The sequence below is a fragment of the Apteryx rowi genome, unplaced genomic scaffold (genome assembly GCF_003343035.1).
Source record: "Apteryx rowi isolate R43461 unplaced genomic scaffold, aptRow1 scaffold_549, whole genome shotgun sequence".
Classification (NCBI taxonomy): Eukaryota; Metazoa; Chordata; class Aves; order Apterygiformes; family Apterygidae; genus Apteryx; species Apteryx rowi.
In genome coordinates, this window is record NW_020450815.1 from 197,129 (window position 1) to 213,638 (window position 16,510).

General features: G+C 36.3%; 1 protein-coding gene across 7 annotated transcripts in view; it reads left to right on the forward strand.

The window, feature by feature from the left end:
- The window catches only part of NFX1 (nuclear transcription factor, X-box binding 1), a 61,006-nt gene that overhangs the window by 20,741 nt on the left and 23,755 nt on the right, over positions 1–16,510 (forward strand). For all 7 annotated transcript variants that reach the window (XM_026081394.1, XM_026081395.1, XM_026081398.1 and 4 more), the window contains exons 7-18: positions 1,228–1,367; positions 2,525–2,624; positions 2,756–2,973; positions 4,182–4,279; positions 4,948–4,978; positions 6,899–6,981; positions 7,499–7,607; positions 11,627–11,746; positions 12,463–12,542; positions 12,948–13,178; positions 13,476–13,549; positions 16,063–16,164. In XM_026081394.1, the coding sequence (XP_025937179.1) occupies positions 1,228–1,367; positions 2,525–2,624; positions 2,756–2,973; positions 4,182–4,279; positions 4,948–4,978; positions 6,899–6,981; positions 7,499–7,607; positions 11,627–11,746; positions 12,463–12,542; positions 12,948–13,178; positions 13,476–13,549; positions 16,063–16,164 (1,386 nt within the window). The remainder of the gene's footprint in view (positions 1–1,227; positions 1,368–2,524; positions 2,625–2,755; positions 2,974–4,181; positions 4,280–4,947; positions 4,979–6,898; positions 6,982–7,498; positions 7,608–11,626; positions 11,747–12,462; positions 12,543–12,947; positions 13,179–13,475; positions 13,550–16,062; positions 16,165–16,510) is intronic.

Sequence of the window (16,510 nt, forward strand, 5' to 3'; positions counted from 1 at the left end):
ATAGGGAGGTCTATAGCAAACTCCAGATTTGAAGATTTGTTTGCAAGATTTGTTTCTTTGCATGTTTGATGCATATGGTATCATTGCCAGCAGCAAGACTGTACTGCCCCTACTTTTCTGTCATGCTTTGTGTTCAGTTGTTCTGAGAGTATTCGGAGTCCCTGTTCTAGCTACTTAGAAATGATCCTGTGTTGGTCTGTGCTCGTTTCCAGAACCAAAACAAACAAAAACCTATTTCAGTGTAAGCATTCTCATTCTAGGAAAAATGATTGCAGACTTTTGCAAACATTTCTGAAAACTTGAATATAACATTAGGTGATCTGAATTTTTTTTTTAAGGATGTGATACTGTAGCAGATGCAGCTGTTTCTGTAGATGCGTTTGTAGCTGAAAGCACCTTATCTTCAGTAGAAAACTGGATTAGTTGTAAATTACTGAATTCTGTTTTGCATGATAAGGTCTCTTCCATTTTTCTATATTCTGGCTATTCCTTGTTGTTTAAAACTTTAGTAGATGCAACCAAGCTTGAGATTTTTTTTTTCCTCTCTCTCTCCCATGTTCTTCCCAATGCCAGCTGCTTGCACCAGATTGCTATTTTTTTGTAATACTGCATTAGCATTTAAAACTTGCTTCTAAATTTCTTTTTTCATTATGTGCTGTGTCACCATCCAGGATGTGTGGCATGGCACCTCTAACTTTAAGATGTTTTAAAGTTGCTATTTCTTATGTGCATTTTAGAGTCATTGTGTGAGGTCTGTTTGTTAGCAGGCCAAAAGGATAAGCATTTAATATTTTGTCCCATATGTCTTATCTCACAAGTGCGAAATAAAAGAACAACCTTGTTTTTGAATTTCAACTCTGTTTATTTTATTTTGACATGTAGAGTATGAAGTCACTAATGCTATCCAGAGCAGTGGTTTGATCTTCTTGGTATTATGGCTCTTGTTACTTTTTTGTTTAAAAAAAATAATAATAATTTGCTTTTATAAACATATTTGATTAATCCAAGAGGAACCTGTGACCAGTGTTGATACTACTATAAACTGTAGGGAAAAATGTGGTGATTCTACATCAAGCAACAGTGGCATAACAAGCATAAACTGTGCATTGGGTACAAGTTGGTGAAGGGGGAAAGTGGGTGAAGATTTCCTAACAGCTCTTCTGTTAGTAAGTAAATGTGCTGAGGATTTTAAGACAGCTAATAAACTATGGTGTGTTTTCACTACAGTCACTCAGTTCGCTGTGGCCAGTCAACAGCAATTCATTGTTCTAATGTCTGTGGAAATACTTTAAATTGTGGTAAGCACAGCTGTACCCAAGTGTGCCATGCAGGAAAATGCTCACCTTGCCAACTAGCAGTACAGCAAGGTAAGTATCAGAATACTTTATGCATGTCCACCTTCTACTAGCAAGAAAGGGGGGGGGGGAAATCAGCACCACGAGGCAAGTGCTTTATCTTTACTTAACAGGAAAAAAAAAATCCATTCCTAGAATCTTTAAATAAATCAGGAAACATATGTCAGCATCTCTACATACTTAAAAATGAATATAAACATGGCTAGAAGGATCCTGTCAAGATGGTTAGGGTGCTGGAGCACATGCCCTGTGAGGTGAGGCTGGTGAAATTGGACTTGATTAGCTTGAGAAGAGGTCCCCTCCCTTAGGAGGGACCTGATAGCAGCCTTTCAATACCTACAGGAGGCAATCAAGAAGACAGAGCCAGGCTGTGTGTGGTGGGAGGATGAGAGACAATGAGCATAAGCTGAAATGACAGGTTCCACCTGGCTATAAGGAAACTTTTTCCACCATGAGGGCAGGCAAGCAGTAGACCAAGTTGCCCAGAGAATTGGGCAGCCTCCATCTTTGAATGTTTTCAAGACCCAACTGGATAAAGCCTCGAGTAACCTGGTCTGATCTCATAGCTGACCCTGTTTTGAGCAAGGGCTTGGAGTAGATGACTTCCTGAGGTCCTTTCCAAACTGAATTATCCTGTGATCCTACTTAATCTTTCAATATAATTTCAAGACTTGATTAGTAGAAAAAGAATAGAAAGAGCTGCATGAAAATGTGTTTCAACAAGCTGCTTTTCATTTCTGCTAAAGATATTCTAAACTTGGTCTTGAATGAGAATGAAGATATCTAAGAATGTTAGCCAGTATACTATTATGTTTTTGTTGAATAGTTTATAAAGAAAATTGCAAGCATATTTTCTTGACTTTTAAGGTAATACTTAGCTTTGATTACATATACTGCTTCAACAAGGAAGCTTTTTTGTGCAGATAGTACTTTCCCTTTTCTTGTTTTTATCTCATTGTCAGTACAACTAAAATAGGAATTCCAGTTTCTATAGAACTGAGAAATCTATATAGCTGAATTACATCTAAAGAAAAGCAACTTCATTATCCTTCTAAAAGCTAACTGATAAGTTTCTCATGTTTTAGCTTTACGTATTTACTGTACTCCTGCAAATGTTTTTTCGATGGTATTTTCTTGTGTTTTTTCTGTGGAATATTGCTTTCTTTTAGTGTGTTACTGTGGGAGCAACTTTAAAGATGTATTATGTGGGACAAAGGAAGAATTCTCTGATGGATTTGGGAGTTTCTCGTGTCAGAAGATATGTGGCAAGTAAGGTCACTAATTTAAGCTTTCAAAAAAAAAAGGTAATCTTATTCATACTTGGTGATCATGATGTTCTTAGGTAATGCTTTTCTTTCTTTTTTTTTTCCCTCTCCCCTCTTCCCACCCCCATCCCCCAGAAAATTAAATTGTGGGAGGCACAACTGTACACAAGTATGCCATCCTCAGCCTTGCCAGCTCTGTCCACGACTTCCACAAGTAGTGTATCGCTGTCCCTGTGGCCAGACGCCTCTCAGCAAGTTACTGGAACTAGGATGTATTGAACGCAAATTATGCACAGATCCTATCCCATCCTGCGGAAAAACATGTGGCAAACCTCTTTCTTGTGGTAGCTATGGTAATTAGAACTTTCTGCATTGAAATATTGAAAATATCTCATTGTTTAAAAGATGGTTGGTCCTTACAGTTTGATTTCAAAAATAAATATTTTCTTAGTGATTTTGAGCATTAACTGAATTGAGTGAAAAAGCCACTGCAGAGCCTGCAACCTGACTGTGTCTCATCACAGTGATACCTTAGAACTAGGAAATGTATCTGTCTAGGAAGAAAAAATGACATTAGCTAGCCTTTTAAATTTTGTTTACATGGACTTCTCCTGTATTGGGAGAGCTGTAGGAATTTCTAGAGAGTAGTATCTACTGTGGTCTTTTAAAAACCCACCTAGGTCTTCTTGTCTTCTAGGTGAAGTCTGTTAGAGTAGAGATAAATGACCTGGCTTATTTAGATGCCTCTAGTAAATAGTCATGTCCTGCTGCTTTAGGAGGGCCATGAGGGAAAAGTTGTGTTGGAATCTCAAAGGGAGGGTATTATGTGCCAAAATGAATTGACACCTGAATGAGTACATTAAGTAACTGAAGTTAATTTACCTGTGGGATTGTGTGAAGCTCTAATTTTGCAAACCAGATAAAATCGTGATTTGTTAGACTTTTAGAGAGTACCAGTGCTGCCAAAATAAGGACCTCCTGGTAATGACTGATCCACTTAGTCAGCCTTATTAAAGGACTGCAAGTAGAAAGGGAATGAGTAATTTAAGTTTTAGTGGAACTTCAGTTAACCAGGTAAATGAAATGTGAAAGTATGCATAGCAAGTCATTTGTTTGGACTAAAAAGGAAGAGAAATTTATATACTTGTAAAATTCCAGCTACTAGCATGAGATTGTCATACAAAATCAGAATTTTTTCATATGTTTATGTTATATATATATATATATATATATATATATATATATAAAGTATGCCTTTTCAATGTTAATTATAGACCTGAAACTCTGGTCTATGTATTCAGGATTTAAATTCAAAAATAATCGCAAAAGGTAGGTCTGTAATATTAAAATATTTTATGCATATTTAATGCAGAATAGTATTCATTTGGAAACCTAACTGCACATATGCATTTTATCTGTGGCCAGTGATGCTCCTAATAAATGTCAAGTTCCAGGTCATGAATTTGACTTTTTTAATTATTATATAATGATTATATATAAAATTTATATATAATAATTATTTTAATGTATTAATGTAATCTTTGTATTTTTCTTTTGAAAGAGTTTGTTCATACATGTGAAAGCCTTTGCCATGAAGGAGATTGTAGACCGTGTTCTCGCACATCAAGTATTTATTGTAGGTGTGGCTTCAAAAAAAAGGTGAGTGTATAAAGCTGGACCATGGAAACAGGTTATCTTTGGTGTTTTTTAAAGCTGTGGAGAAAAAGAAGCTGACATGTTTGAGGAAAAGAAAGCCAAGAAGTACAAGAGCACCAAGAAGGTGCTGTGCTGCTCCTATCAGTTCTTGCACAAGAGTGATTCTTGCTACTAAAGAAGTTAACAGGATTATACTGCGAAGTGCTAACATAGGCCACTTGCCCTAGAGACCATTTCTTGAAGTAGTTTTGCAGCCTATACATACAGTTCTGTTTGTTCTGAGCTGGTTGCAAAGTCCTGTGTTATTCTGCAGTATTTGTATAGTACAAAGCATGATGGCTTTACCAAGAGTTACATAAACTAAGAGAAAGGTAGCCTGAATTAAGTGGGGAATGTAAAACTGCAAGTTCTTGTTTGTGTTGAAACTCTGAAGAAAAAGTATAATGTTAAAAGAATAAAGATTGAAATGGTAAATTAAAGTGTGTGAAATAATGCATAAATGAGGATTTTTCTCTGGCTTTTGTTCCTCTTATTGTATACAAGAGAGTTATGAAGATTAAAACTGAGAGTGCTTCTTTTTTCTGTATCACAACTGGCTAGATGTTTTCCAGATAAGTAAATTTCAATTGTTAAATTTGTTTTGATGTAATCACTTCCTGTTTGTTTCCTAGGAAGTCCCATGTGCGCTCCTCAGAAATAAAGGTATATTGTTATACGTTACATATCTATTATGAAATCATTTTTAAAGTCTGTATAAGTGATAGAGTTCATACTAATTTTGGTTTTGATTGAAAAAGTTGTCAAATATCATCTGATCAATACTGCCACTTTTATCCATGTTTCTATGCCAAGTTGATCACTTCTTGAGATGCTGCTAGTTTTTAAACTGTTTGAAATAAACCTCTTTCACCTCTATCCATCTTTTATGTAAAAAGAGAGTTCTTCAGCACTTAATTTTGAAGATTCCAGTCCATCTGTCTGTTTGAATTTGAGCAGTTTCTTATGCCACCTGCCATATTCAACAAGTTTCCCCACACCATACACACGCACACCCTTTCCTGTACATGTTTGGGTACTCTCTCACTGCTAAGATACAAAGTAGTGATATTGCTCTGCTCTTGTCCAAGTTCCTGTGGAAATGCGAGCTTTGATTCTGCTTATCAGTTGTTCTAATGCTGCTAGTCTTTGTATCTCAGCTCAGCAGAGAGCTTCCAATAGACAATATGTTCACTTTTTGAAAACTTGGAATGTCCTGAAATCTCTTCTGAAAACTGTGGCCAACACCTTCAACAAAATCAGTAACTGATCGATGGATTTTATGTGTCTATATCAAAGTAAAGGACCTGGCTGCAAGATTGTTGTCAGTCTCGCTTCTTGTAGAGTAAGCCTCTTCAAGAAGGGCCTTTCAGATTTGATTAGGGTAGCATTTCACACCAAGGGGATCACTGCAGCTGGTAAATATAAATAGGCAAGAATGTGCCTTCCTGTATCTAGGGCTGTAGCACTGTTGCCCCATGAACCCCAAATAGTCAGTCAGGGGGAGCCCTCTGGTATCTGCTGATCTTGTGGGTGAGCAAGAGAGGTATTTTTAGAGGAGGGAAATAGAAGCATGTGATGTATGCTTCCAGCCATGTCCTCCACTCCCAGACACCACCTCAGTCCTGGAAGAAAACAAGGAGACCTGGACCATCAGTAAACAGAGGATTACTATTGGCGTGCAGCATCTGGCTGAACTAGCGTGGAAGAAGGTTTCTAAGTACTGTCTCTGCTACCTTTGCCTCCCTTTTGGGAAGGTGGTTGGCTATCCAGAGCAAGGGTACTTGCTTGCAGAGGTCATGTCTGTTGGTCACATACAGAGGAAATTGCCCATCCTGCTTTAGACATAAAAATGCTTATTCCAGGTCAAAGATCACCATTCTCCACCTACTCCTGGTCTGGCAACAGTGGTCTTGGGAGTACTTATGAACACCACTTGCTCAGTTGGCTTCTAAAACCTAAATTTTGTCCTGTTGAATCTTTAAAGCTATTTGAAGAATCTTGATCTAGGGAAGTGTTTCCTTGATGGACCTCTAACTGCTAAGGTACTCATTTACAAGATGTTTAAGATAGCAATGTGCATATTTCCTTTTTTGAGTTTTTGTCTATGAGGACTTTGTTCTGCAGAATCCACAAGCGATTGCTCTTGTGTAGATGGTGATAATTTTTTTTTTTTTTTTTTTTTGTTCATGCCATTTCATCAGCATATAAACAGTAGCTGGATTTCCTGATATACCACTTTACGAATTTGAGCAGTCTTAAATTTGATGTTTATGGTACTTCACTGCATCAGGAATGTTAGCCTTTAAAAGATGTGATATTTATTTTGTTAAGAAATCGGATGCAACAGTTTATGTACCAAACTAAATATAAATGATTGTTGTCCAGTGTCAAAAACTTGTATCATCTTTGGTGCTGAATTATGTTCTTCTTTATGTATACATATATCCTGTTTTCTGTGTTTTATTGCACAAGACCAGGTCTTGCAACAACCTTAGTGCAGTGTTGTGTTGTGACTGCAGCTTTTGTTCGTGGGATGAACAGAGATATAAAAGTCATATTTTGTTTTGTTTTCCTTGGTAATAGCTGCTATTACATTTATGTGTGACAAGCGATGCAACAAGAAAAGGTCGTGTGGACGACACAAATGTAATGAAATTTGCTGTGTGGTAAGTTCACCTGTGTGGTTTTATAAAGTTGTTCATTGTGAAACATGTTTGGTTTTGGTTATGATTTTAAAAGACTTCTTTGCTTTTCCATCTTTGCATTTTGGTGCATGTTCAGTCTGTTTGCAGTACTGGTCCTGCTCAGATGTTTGTGTACCTATACTAACTCTGCAGCATTCATTTCATGGGTATTGTTATAAAATGTAAAACTATGTTCCAATCTAGGTGTGGTTAAGTCAAGTAAAGGTACTTTATGTCAGTACAGTGATTCCTGGGGGAAATGGGAGGGGAGGGAAATAGCTGTTTAACTTAACTTCATAGATGAAGTATATGTCTGCACTAGAGATCTTAACAGAATCAGCTTTAAAAATTCTGTATCCCTGTAGTGGTGAAACATGTCTAGATCAGGCCAAAGCTGATATAGTGTGCTATATGTTTTGACAATTGGATTATGACCTCACAAAGAAACAAGAAACCTATGAATTTCTTAATTCAGCTTTTCTTTTTTGCTCTCTCCTAGGACACAGAACATAAGTGTTCTTTGGTTTGCGGGCGCAAACTCAACTGTGGGCTTCATAGATGTGAAGAACCCTGCCATCGAGGCAGCTGTCAAACATGCTGGCAAACAAGTGAGTTAAATGCAAGACTTCATTAATTCTTAAAAGTTACAGAAGTCTAGTCACTTAATTGGTCAGAGCTAGAAATAGAATCTGATCAGAATCTGAAGATAAGCAGATGATTGGTGGTTTTTTTCATGGAAGAGAAAGTTATTTAATTGTAGATGAATTTGTGTTGGATTTAATAGTTAAATATATTCAGTTATGCATATAGGTCCAGCAATCACTTAAAAATTTTGAGGAATCATGCCAAAAAAAAACCCTTCTAAGTTAAAAGTAATCTTCTGTTTAGCAACATAGTAACTATGAAAGGTGGTAGAGTATATGGCAGAAGTCTGTTTAGCTGCTTAGAATTTAGACTTTTCCAACTTGATCCACTAGTGATTTTGCTCTGGGGAGGACCATGTGAAGGAATGGTAGATGTCAGTCTTGTGTGTCTTAGGCTTTCTGGTCACATCCTGAGTGGTAAAAATTACCTCTGAATTGTCAGAAATAGATTGACAGCCATCAGGTATTAATTTTTTGTTATGATTACTGAACATTATACAGATTTAAGGTGGTACAATAGTTTTAGACAGGTATGTGCTCTGTTAAAAGCTGTTCCAGTTGATGATATTTTTCCACAACTGCTTTTTACCCCTTAATGTAGGGGACTCCAAGTTGATTATTTGCACCATTTTAATAGATATTAATTTCTCTGATTTGAGCCTGAAGCAGACAGAAGAAGGCTTATAAGTTTCCTTCTGCTAGCAGAATCTTAAGTTGATCTGGAACATCATGTGAAATTGAGGGGGGGAAAAATTAAAATGTCATTTCATGTTTTAATCTAGGTTTACCCTTTCTTTATGTAGATGTACTTTACCACAAAAAAATTATTATAAGCTATCTATTAAATGCAGGTTTTGAAAGTTGGGCAGGGAAGCCGCTTAATGGATCATTCATCATTTATCTTTCCATTCAATCTTGGGTTTGAAAAGTTCGAAGGTTTTCTTTAAATCCATTATCCTTAACAGTCTTTCAGCTACTAATTTGCATTTTATTTTTGCTTTTCCTTTAATCAGAAAAAAAATGTGAGGGGAAAGTGTTTCTTGATGAATGAAATCTAAATACTCGCTTGGAGTTTCACTTATGCTTTCATCAAGCATGTGTTTTGTCCAGTAGTACTGCAGCCACTCTTGGACAAAACTGAGATTTAGCTGAACAAACCATGGGAAACTACTGGACATGTGAAATTGCTGAACATAACAAATACCACAGTGAAAAACTGAGATAAGCTTCAGGTAGCACTGTGAGGAATGGCTGGATTTCTCAGATAATTAAGGGTGAGAGGTGGCTGAACTTAACAGATGATTGGAGGGCAATATTGAACATTTTGGGGAGTGGAATCCTGAAAGGCCAACAACGCCTAGGTAACCATATCAGCAATACCAATGCTGGGACAGCCTGGGATATGGTATCAGAAATACTAAATTTGGGTATGGATGTAGCAAGACTGGGACCAATTACAAAAGTTATTGTGACAGGTTGTTTATTTGGGAGAAAACAAGGGTAGAGAAGGGTCAAGGTGGATGGGGGGAGAAGTACGTGCATGGGAAAATGAAGGTGGGATAAAAGGCACCAGGCACGTGAAGGATCTGTGAATGTGGTTGTGAATCTAGAAAGTTGGGGTGGTGGGGTGTGTGTGGGAGGCGGGAAGATGTCACTAGTGAACTTTAATTCTGATCAGCTGGAGAGGAAGAACAGGACTTAGCTATTTGTATTCCTGTTTATATGAATATTGTTGGTGTTTGGGCTCTGTGTGTCTATTGTGTGTGTACTGTTTGTGTCTGTCTCCTTGGAATATGTGTTTAGTCTTGCTACTGGCTGGACCTGCGTATAGGGACAGCAGCAGCCACACCCATCAGATGGGGACAGGAGAAACCTCCTGGGTTTTAGAGTACTTCAGATTTGGCTTTAGTGGACCAGGAAGGAGGAATCTCCTGGTTTACAGAGTCCACTGGATTCAGCAGCTCCTTTAACATATTCATCCTCTCTTCAGCTTGGAATTGTTGTTTTTATTTTTATTGCCCCATTATTCTCTTATTTTCTCCTAGTTTCCCTCTTGTTGTTTTCCCTGGTCTGTTATCTCTTTATTCTTGTATGGACCAATCATAGTCTCATTTTGTTCTCACATCTTCTTTATGACTTCCAATATTGGCTATATATTTTTCACTTAATATCCTGTCTTTCTAAGGATTTATCTGTTCTAACTGTGATTTGCGTTCCAGTCAATTTCCTTCCCACAGTTTCTTTAAACTCTAAAAAAACAGCTGTTAACACTGCACAAAAATCAATATAGTTATGTTTTAGTTGGGATGGTGTACAAAATGGTGTTTATACCTTTATTTTTTATTTTTTAATCAGTGGGACTTGTATTCTTGTGATAAGGGTATAAAATGTTTCCCAAACAAGGAAAGAAACAAACCTGATAGGCAGCCTGAGACAGAGATTGCTTCCAAAACACACAAAGTTAGTTTTGAAGTATCTGGACATGTTCATAAGCTGGTTATGAGGAGCCATCAAAAACTAAATAGCATGAAGAAGAGTACAGAAGAGGTTCCAGAACAAAGTCTAGAGGCTGGGGGCCTTTTGGTAATTTTCTCTGAAATGTTTCCAGTATTGTGTGCAGAGCTGGGCAAAAGCACAAAATCTAATAATAGGTATGAGAAAATGATAGGTGGAAAGTTTAGAATTAGTAGGAGCTAGAGAGGAATTTGGAAAACAGGAATTTTTGAGATCTCCTTTTCAAGTCAGGGATAGAACAGGAACAGCTTTCAACCTGACATGAGCATTACTCTTGCTCTAGTTCAAAATGTTGCTGTCAAAGAACCACTTAATTGTAATCCAGTATGAAGTGATCGTAGTTCAGTTTTCTTGCAGGCACCACAAAAGCTAATTCTCTTTAGAAAAAAACAAAAAACAACTTAAGTAAAACATTTGTATATTTAAAGACTTCTCATAGTGGACACCCACTGCAAATACACATCTACTACCTTAAAATCATAGTAGGAGTTTGTAGAACTTTCAGAATTCATAAAAACTAACAATGATATCTCGGATACATTGGTAGCAAGAAACCAAGAAGCCTATCAGGCCCAATGTAGGTGCAAATGTTCAGAGAAGAAGAGGCCCACACAGAAAAGTTTAAAAAATAACAACAATAATACAACCCCTTTTTCTTACTTTGTCTTTACTTGTTGAGAAACCTGGTGAACTGTTCTTTTTGGAGGGGTGGGGAAGGCCTCTGATAGGATCTGTCTCAGACTGAAATGTCAGTCAGTAAAAGAGATCTTTGAACATATAGGCAAAATGGAAATAACAGATCTGGAATACTGTAACAGGCTGATATTCACCAATGGACTGTAGAGGAACTTGATGCTGACTTGTAATCTCCAGTATGTAACGTCTCATTCAATACTGCCTCAGTCCAAGAGAAGTGAAAGTCAACAAACATGATGTTGATTTTTTTAAAAGTGGGGGAGCTCAGGGAACTATTAGAGTAGCAAGCCTGTTTCTCAGAACAGATAAACTGGTAGAAGCTACTGTGAAGAACAGAATTAATGAAATTGGAACATATGTTGCTTGACCACTTCTATGTAGTTTACTTGCTCCTTCATAATTTTATCTTTATCTAGTAAGGAATACTACCATTAATAAGATTCCCTATGTTTCAAACAAACTAAAACCCCTCCTTTAGTCATCCTTAACTATGTTAGAGTGATATAGTGAACTTGTTAAAAACTGTTTATATATCTTAACTTACAGCTTTTATTTTCACCTTTTTTTATCTAATGTCTTTATTACTCCTTTCACCTGCTTTTTTATTCTATGCAGTTTTTTCCTGAGATGTGAAATCTGGCTTTTCATGTGCTTTATGCTAAACAGTGACCAGTACCAATTTGTTGCTGTTTTTTTTAAACAGGTGAGAAGTTTAACTACATGTATAAACTGTAGCCATTGAGATGTGTTTGTTTTGTGGGTTGCTCTTTCAGGTTTTGATGAATTAACTTGTTACTGTGGTGAATCAGTGATTTACCCCCCCGTCCCCTGTGGCACTCAGCCACCAGAATGTAAAAGAACGTGCACCAGGCCACATGAGTGTGATCATCCAGGTAAGTCAGACTCAAAGCTGCTTAGCTTTAAAAAACAAACAAAAACCAAAGAGACAACTATCAAAATGTAGTAAACTGTACTTGGGTCTGTTTGAAAATATTTGCTTTTTTTTATTATCACCTTTTGAAGTAGCTGTGAATATTTCTCAAAGTCTGCACTTAAAAAGCAACCAATTAAAAATTTGCCATGAATACCAGTGATGGTACTTCTGACTACTAAAATGCTAGGTTTTCCTTTATGATCCAGACAGCAAGTTTTAGACATTAGTAGTAATCACAACAGATTAAATACTATATTCTAAAGATTAAGCACGGTGAAACAGTAGGGTAATCTAGTTGTCAATTTGTTTCTAATTTCCGTGAAATTACACTGACTGATTGCAAAATATAGAGCAGACATTTGCTTTAGACCAAAAGATCTGTTTTCTGAAAAATTCTGTCTAATAGCATAATCCTGCTCAGAAGATACAAATGTTTGCTATTTTCTACCATTTACTTTAGAAAATAGGAAAGAATATTCACCTAAAAATCTGCCATCTTAATTTTAAAGTGTATTTTAAAGAACAGATTACATTTGCATGAAGCCTCATGCTTCTCTTAAGTTGTGTAGTTCCAAAGTACTAACTCATGTTTAGTAGTCCTTACCATCTTCTTTAAAACATTTAACTGGAGTATAGTAATAAAACTGTTTTCTTTTTATATTTCTGTGACTACAGTGTACCATTCATGTCATAGTGAGGAGAAATGTCCACCATGTACCTATCTCACTCAGAAATGGTGTATGGGCAAGCATGAAGTAAGTCTGGCCATTTAGTGTTTTTTTTGAATGCTAAACATGTAGCTTGAAAATATTTGTTCATGTTCAGGATATACTTTTTATGTAACTTAAAGAATAAGCATTTGTTACTTCACTTTCCAAGACTGAAGGTTTAGGTTTTTGTTGTTCCTTTGGAATAGAATATGTTACTGGTGTTTGCGTTTAATGCGATTAAATTGTCAGAGTAGATCTTTCATGCCTTATCATTCAGACCAACTGCCACATAAAGAAAAACTCTGGCGTTTTCTTAAAATGTTCTAGTATTATGGTTCTTGCTCTGACAGTGCTGAAAGAAGATGTGAACAGTAAAAGTACTTTGAGATTTGCTTTTATAGCTGTTCATTTTTAGTCGTAATGTGTCATCTTCCTCCTCCCATCTTCCAGCTGCGGAATAATATTCCCTGTCACCTCACTGATATTTCCTGTGGACTTCGCTGCAATCAAATGTTAAAATGTGGAATGCACAAATGTAAAAGAATCTGTCATAAAGGAGAATGTCTTATAGATGAAGAATGTAAACAGCCATGTACTATTCCAAGGCTATATTGCAGCCATCCCTGTATGGCTCCATGTCATCCTTCTTCACCCTGCCCGACAACTTCCTGTTCTGCTAAGGTTAGATGCCCAAAGAAAATTCATTGTAATTCACAGACAAATTGCATAGTTTAATTATTGGCCAATAAGAGTAGCGACAAAATGTCACGTTTATATATTGATATCATGGCATTTTTGCTGTAAACTTAAAATACTGAAAAATATGATGAAGTATTTTTTTTTAATTACTCATCGTTTTAAAGTAGCCACTCTTTCATTAAAATTGAAATTTTTGAAAGAATGTATTTGCCTCCTTCCCCCCACCTGTCAAAAAAGACAAAAGTTTAAAAAAGCTGCTGTCTTTTTTTGATACAACAGGTCAATCTCCATTGTGAATGTGGAAGAAGAAAAGAGAGTATGATTTGCTCAGAAGCATCTAATACGTATCAAAGGTTTGTACTGCAATAATTCTTTTCATTCCTTTATTGCACTTAATTTTTTGCAGTTTGACTAAATGTAGAGCTTGACTAACTATATTTAATTCACAACCCTTTCACATTCTTTTTTTGTACTTAAACCTACAGTTTCTTTCTTACTATTCCCCCAGACTTTCATATCAGACATGTTGTATTGCAACACATTCATCTTCCCACTACTGTTAGTCTGTAAATGTGATGACATATCAAAGCTTGGATTTCCCACCTGTGAAACTGTTCTTCCCACATAGAGCAATTAGATGCAGACTAATTGTCTGAATCTGGATCTGCCCACCTGAATATAGGTGACTACCTATAAGATTTCACGTGCAATTTGGTGTCAGAGTTCCCATTATGTGTGATAGAAACCTAGTCACTACGGGCAATAGAAGCAAAAGGGTCATTTAAGTTCATCCTGAAAGAGACTGATAAATCTTCTTAGATTCCATTGACTGTAGTGAAAGCTTTGGCAACTAAATCTTTGTGTCTTAATGTGCAAACTGAGTCCTACCAACTCCAATTTATTGCAGTGAATTTGTCTCCAGATCTTCCATCTAAGCTTCCTTTATTTTTAATTTTTTCCTGTCTTATGGGAGAGGGGAAGGAAAGGACAAGGAAGCGAAGAACGCAGCAGGGCTTTGGAACTTCTGAAATGAGAAGGACAAAAAAAATTATTCCTCTGAAACAGTGATTGAGAGGAAATCCAAAAACAAATCTGGAGAGTTGATATGCAACCAAATTTTTGTTCCGCATCCCGGTTGATGGGAGACAGGAACAACCTGTGACTGCTGTCTTCTAAAGAAAGTTTCTTAATGATTATTTCTTTCCTTTAAGCAGTGGTATTTGAAGACTTGATACTAGCCCAGTTTAGAATATACTGCTCTGTTCCTACTGAACATTGCATAGACTTAAATTCTGTCATAATTTGCCTTAACATCTGCTTGTAATTACTGAAAATGAAGTGGATATCGGAGACAGTTAAGAACAATTGTAATCAGTACTAAGCAGGATGCTAGGTAGACTTACAAGAGTGGTAATCATTGCTTTCTGAAAAAAATAAAATAATCTTTTTGTTAAAATTAACAAAAGCTTTTCTAGTTTAACTAAACAGAAATTTCTCATTGAATAAGCATAGCTACATTTAATTAAAAACAAATCTCTATCTCCCTATGAATAAAAATCAGAACATTAACTCGACTTTGAACTACCAGTTTAGAGTTGAAATGTGTTTGTCATCAATAATAAGCTGAGAAGGTAGCTTGATTGTAAGTCCCAAATTTTTGAAGACTGTAATACTTCCACCCTCTCTGAGGCTTACACTCTCCAAAAATATTCATACAGGGGAAATGTCTTTGAAGTCCGCAGGAGTCCTTGCATACATGAAGATCAAACACACAGTTTCTCATGAGAGCCCAAGTCAAGAGGAAGGAAGGGTAAACAATCAATTTAATGCAAACCTCTGTATCAGTAGCTTCAAATGTCTTCATATATATTTAATTCTTGGACTTTACAATAACTGATACTACCAACAAGTTAATTCCTGGCCCAGTTGATATTAATGAAAGTGCTGTTTAGTGTCAGCTAAGTTTGCATGATAAATCCAACTGTTCAGATTGCAATGTCTGTACAGATGATATAAGTGCACGTGTCATTATCATCTAATGGAACATTAGCTTGACTTTGTCATTGCCCGATAAATTTGAAGCTATTGGTGGCTCTCACTGACATTTGTCACACTGACGAATATGTTATTTGATTATCTTCCTGATGGACAATTAGTTGTTTTCTGAATCTGGTGTGAAGGATCTGGAGAAAAGAGTGTCCTTTTACATGAAAATTAACAGGAAAGAAAGTTCAGAGGATAGAATTTTCCATTTTCAGGATTTTGTTTAAGAATGGTGTGGGATATTTCACCAAACACTCACTGTGCAATTTTAATCATAGAAATTTTAGGAAGAAAATCAGACTGGGAAGGCTAATTATTGATGGGAACAATACAATTTTCTGTGTAAAGATTCTTTTTAACAGTTTTAGCAGGTATTTCTACTCTTTCAGGAAACTCAATTTATAGGTTTTAGTTACACAGTTAAAGAAGAATCACATGAAAGTTGAATGTGTCAGAACTGCAAAACTATTTGAAAAGGAAAATAATTCTAAACCTATACGGTCATCTGGGAAGCAGATGGGAAGAAAAAGCATTCACTTTGCCTAATCTACACTTGCATAGAATGGATGCTCTGAATAATCTGGAGAAGCAAGCTTCTTGCTCTTAACTGTTCAAGGGGGATGAGAGAGAATAATCTTTTAATTTACGAAGCTGGTCTAAACTCCTAAATCTAGGTGATGTGGAACTAGGTTCCTTTCTGTAATCTGACCAGGAAACAATCAGTCTTACTTCTCTTTCCAAATAGAGATTTAAATCTACAGCTTCATACACCTTTTCCAAGTTTTATGTCTTGCATCAAATGAAGTTTCATGCTCTTTTTCAGAATAGCTGCTATATCTATTGCCACTAAGTTAACAGATCTGCAACTTGGAGATTCTGTGGAAATCAGTAGGCTTATTACAAAAAAAGAAATGAAGCAAGCCAGGTAAGGATATTTCTTTGAAACCCTTGTGGGTACCTGAAGCATAGATGGTGTTGAAAACGTAATATTGTGAGCAGATTCCCAGCTAAAACAGGAAGATGTTAAATAGGCTGACTATACTGTAACAATACTGTTAATAGAGAATTTTGCAAATCTTTAGCTGTTCATGTTTGTTTTCATATAGAATGAGTTCTCTACCATTSGCTGTTTTGTTGTAATATTATACTTATATATGGAACAATATAATTGTGGTTTCAGAGTTTCTGTCTACTCCAGCAAACTTTCTGGAGTTTGTCTGGATTTGTATAGATTGCCAGGCAGTGTAGTCTTTTTTTTGCCACCATATTCT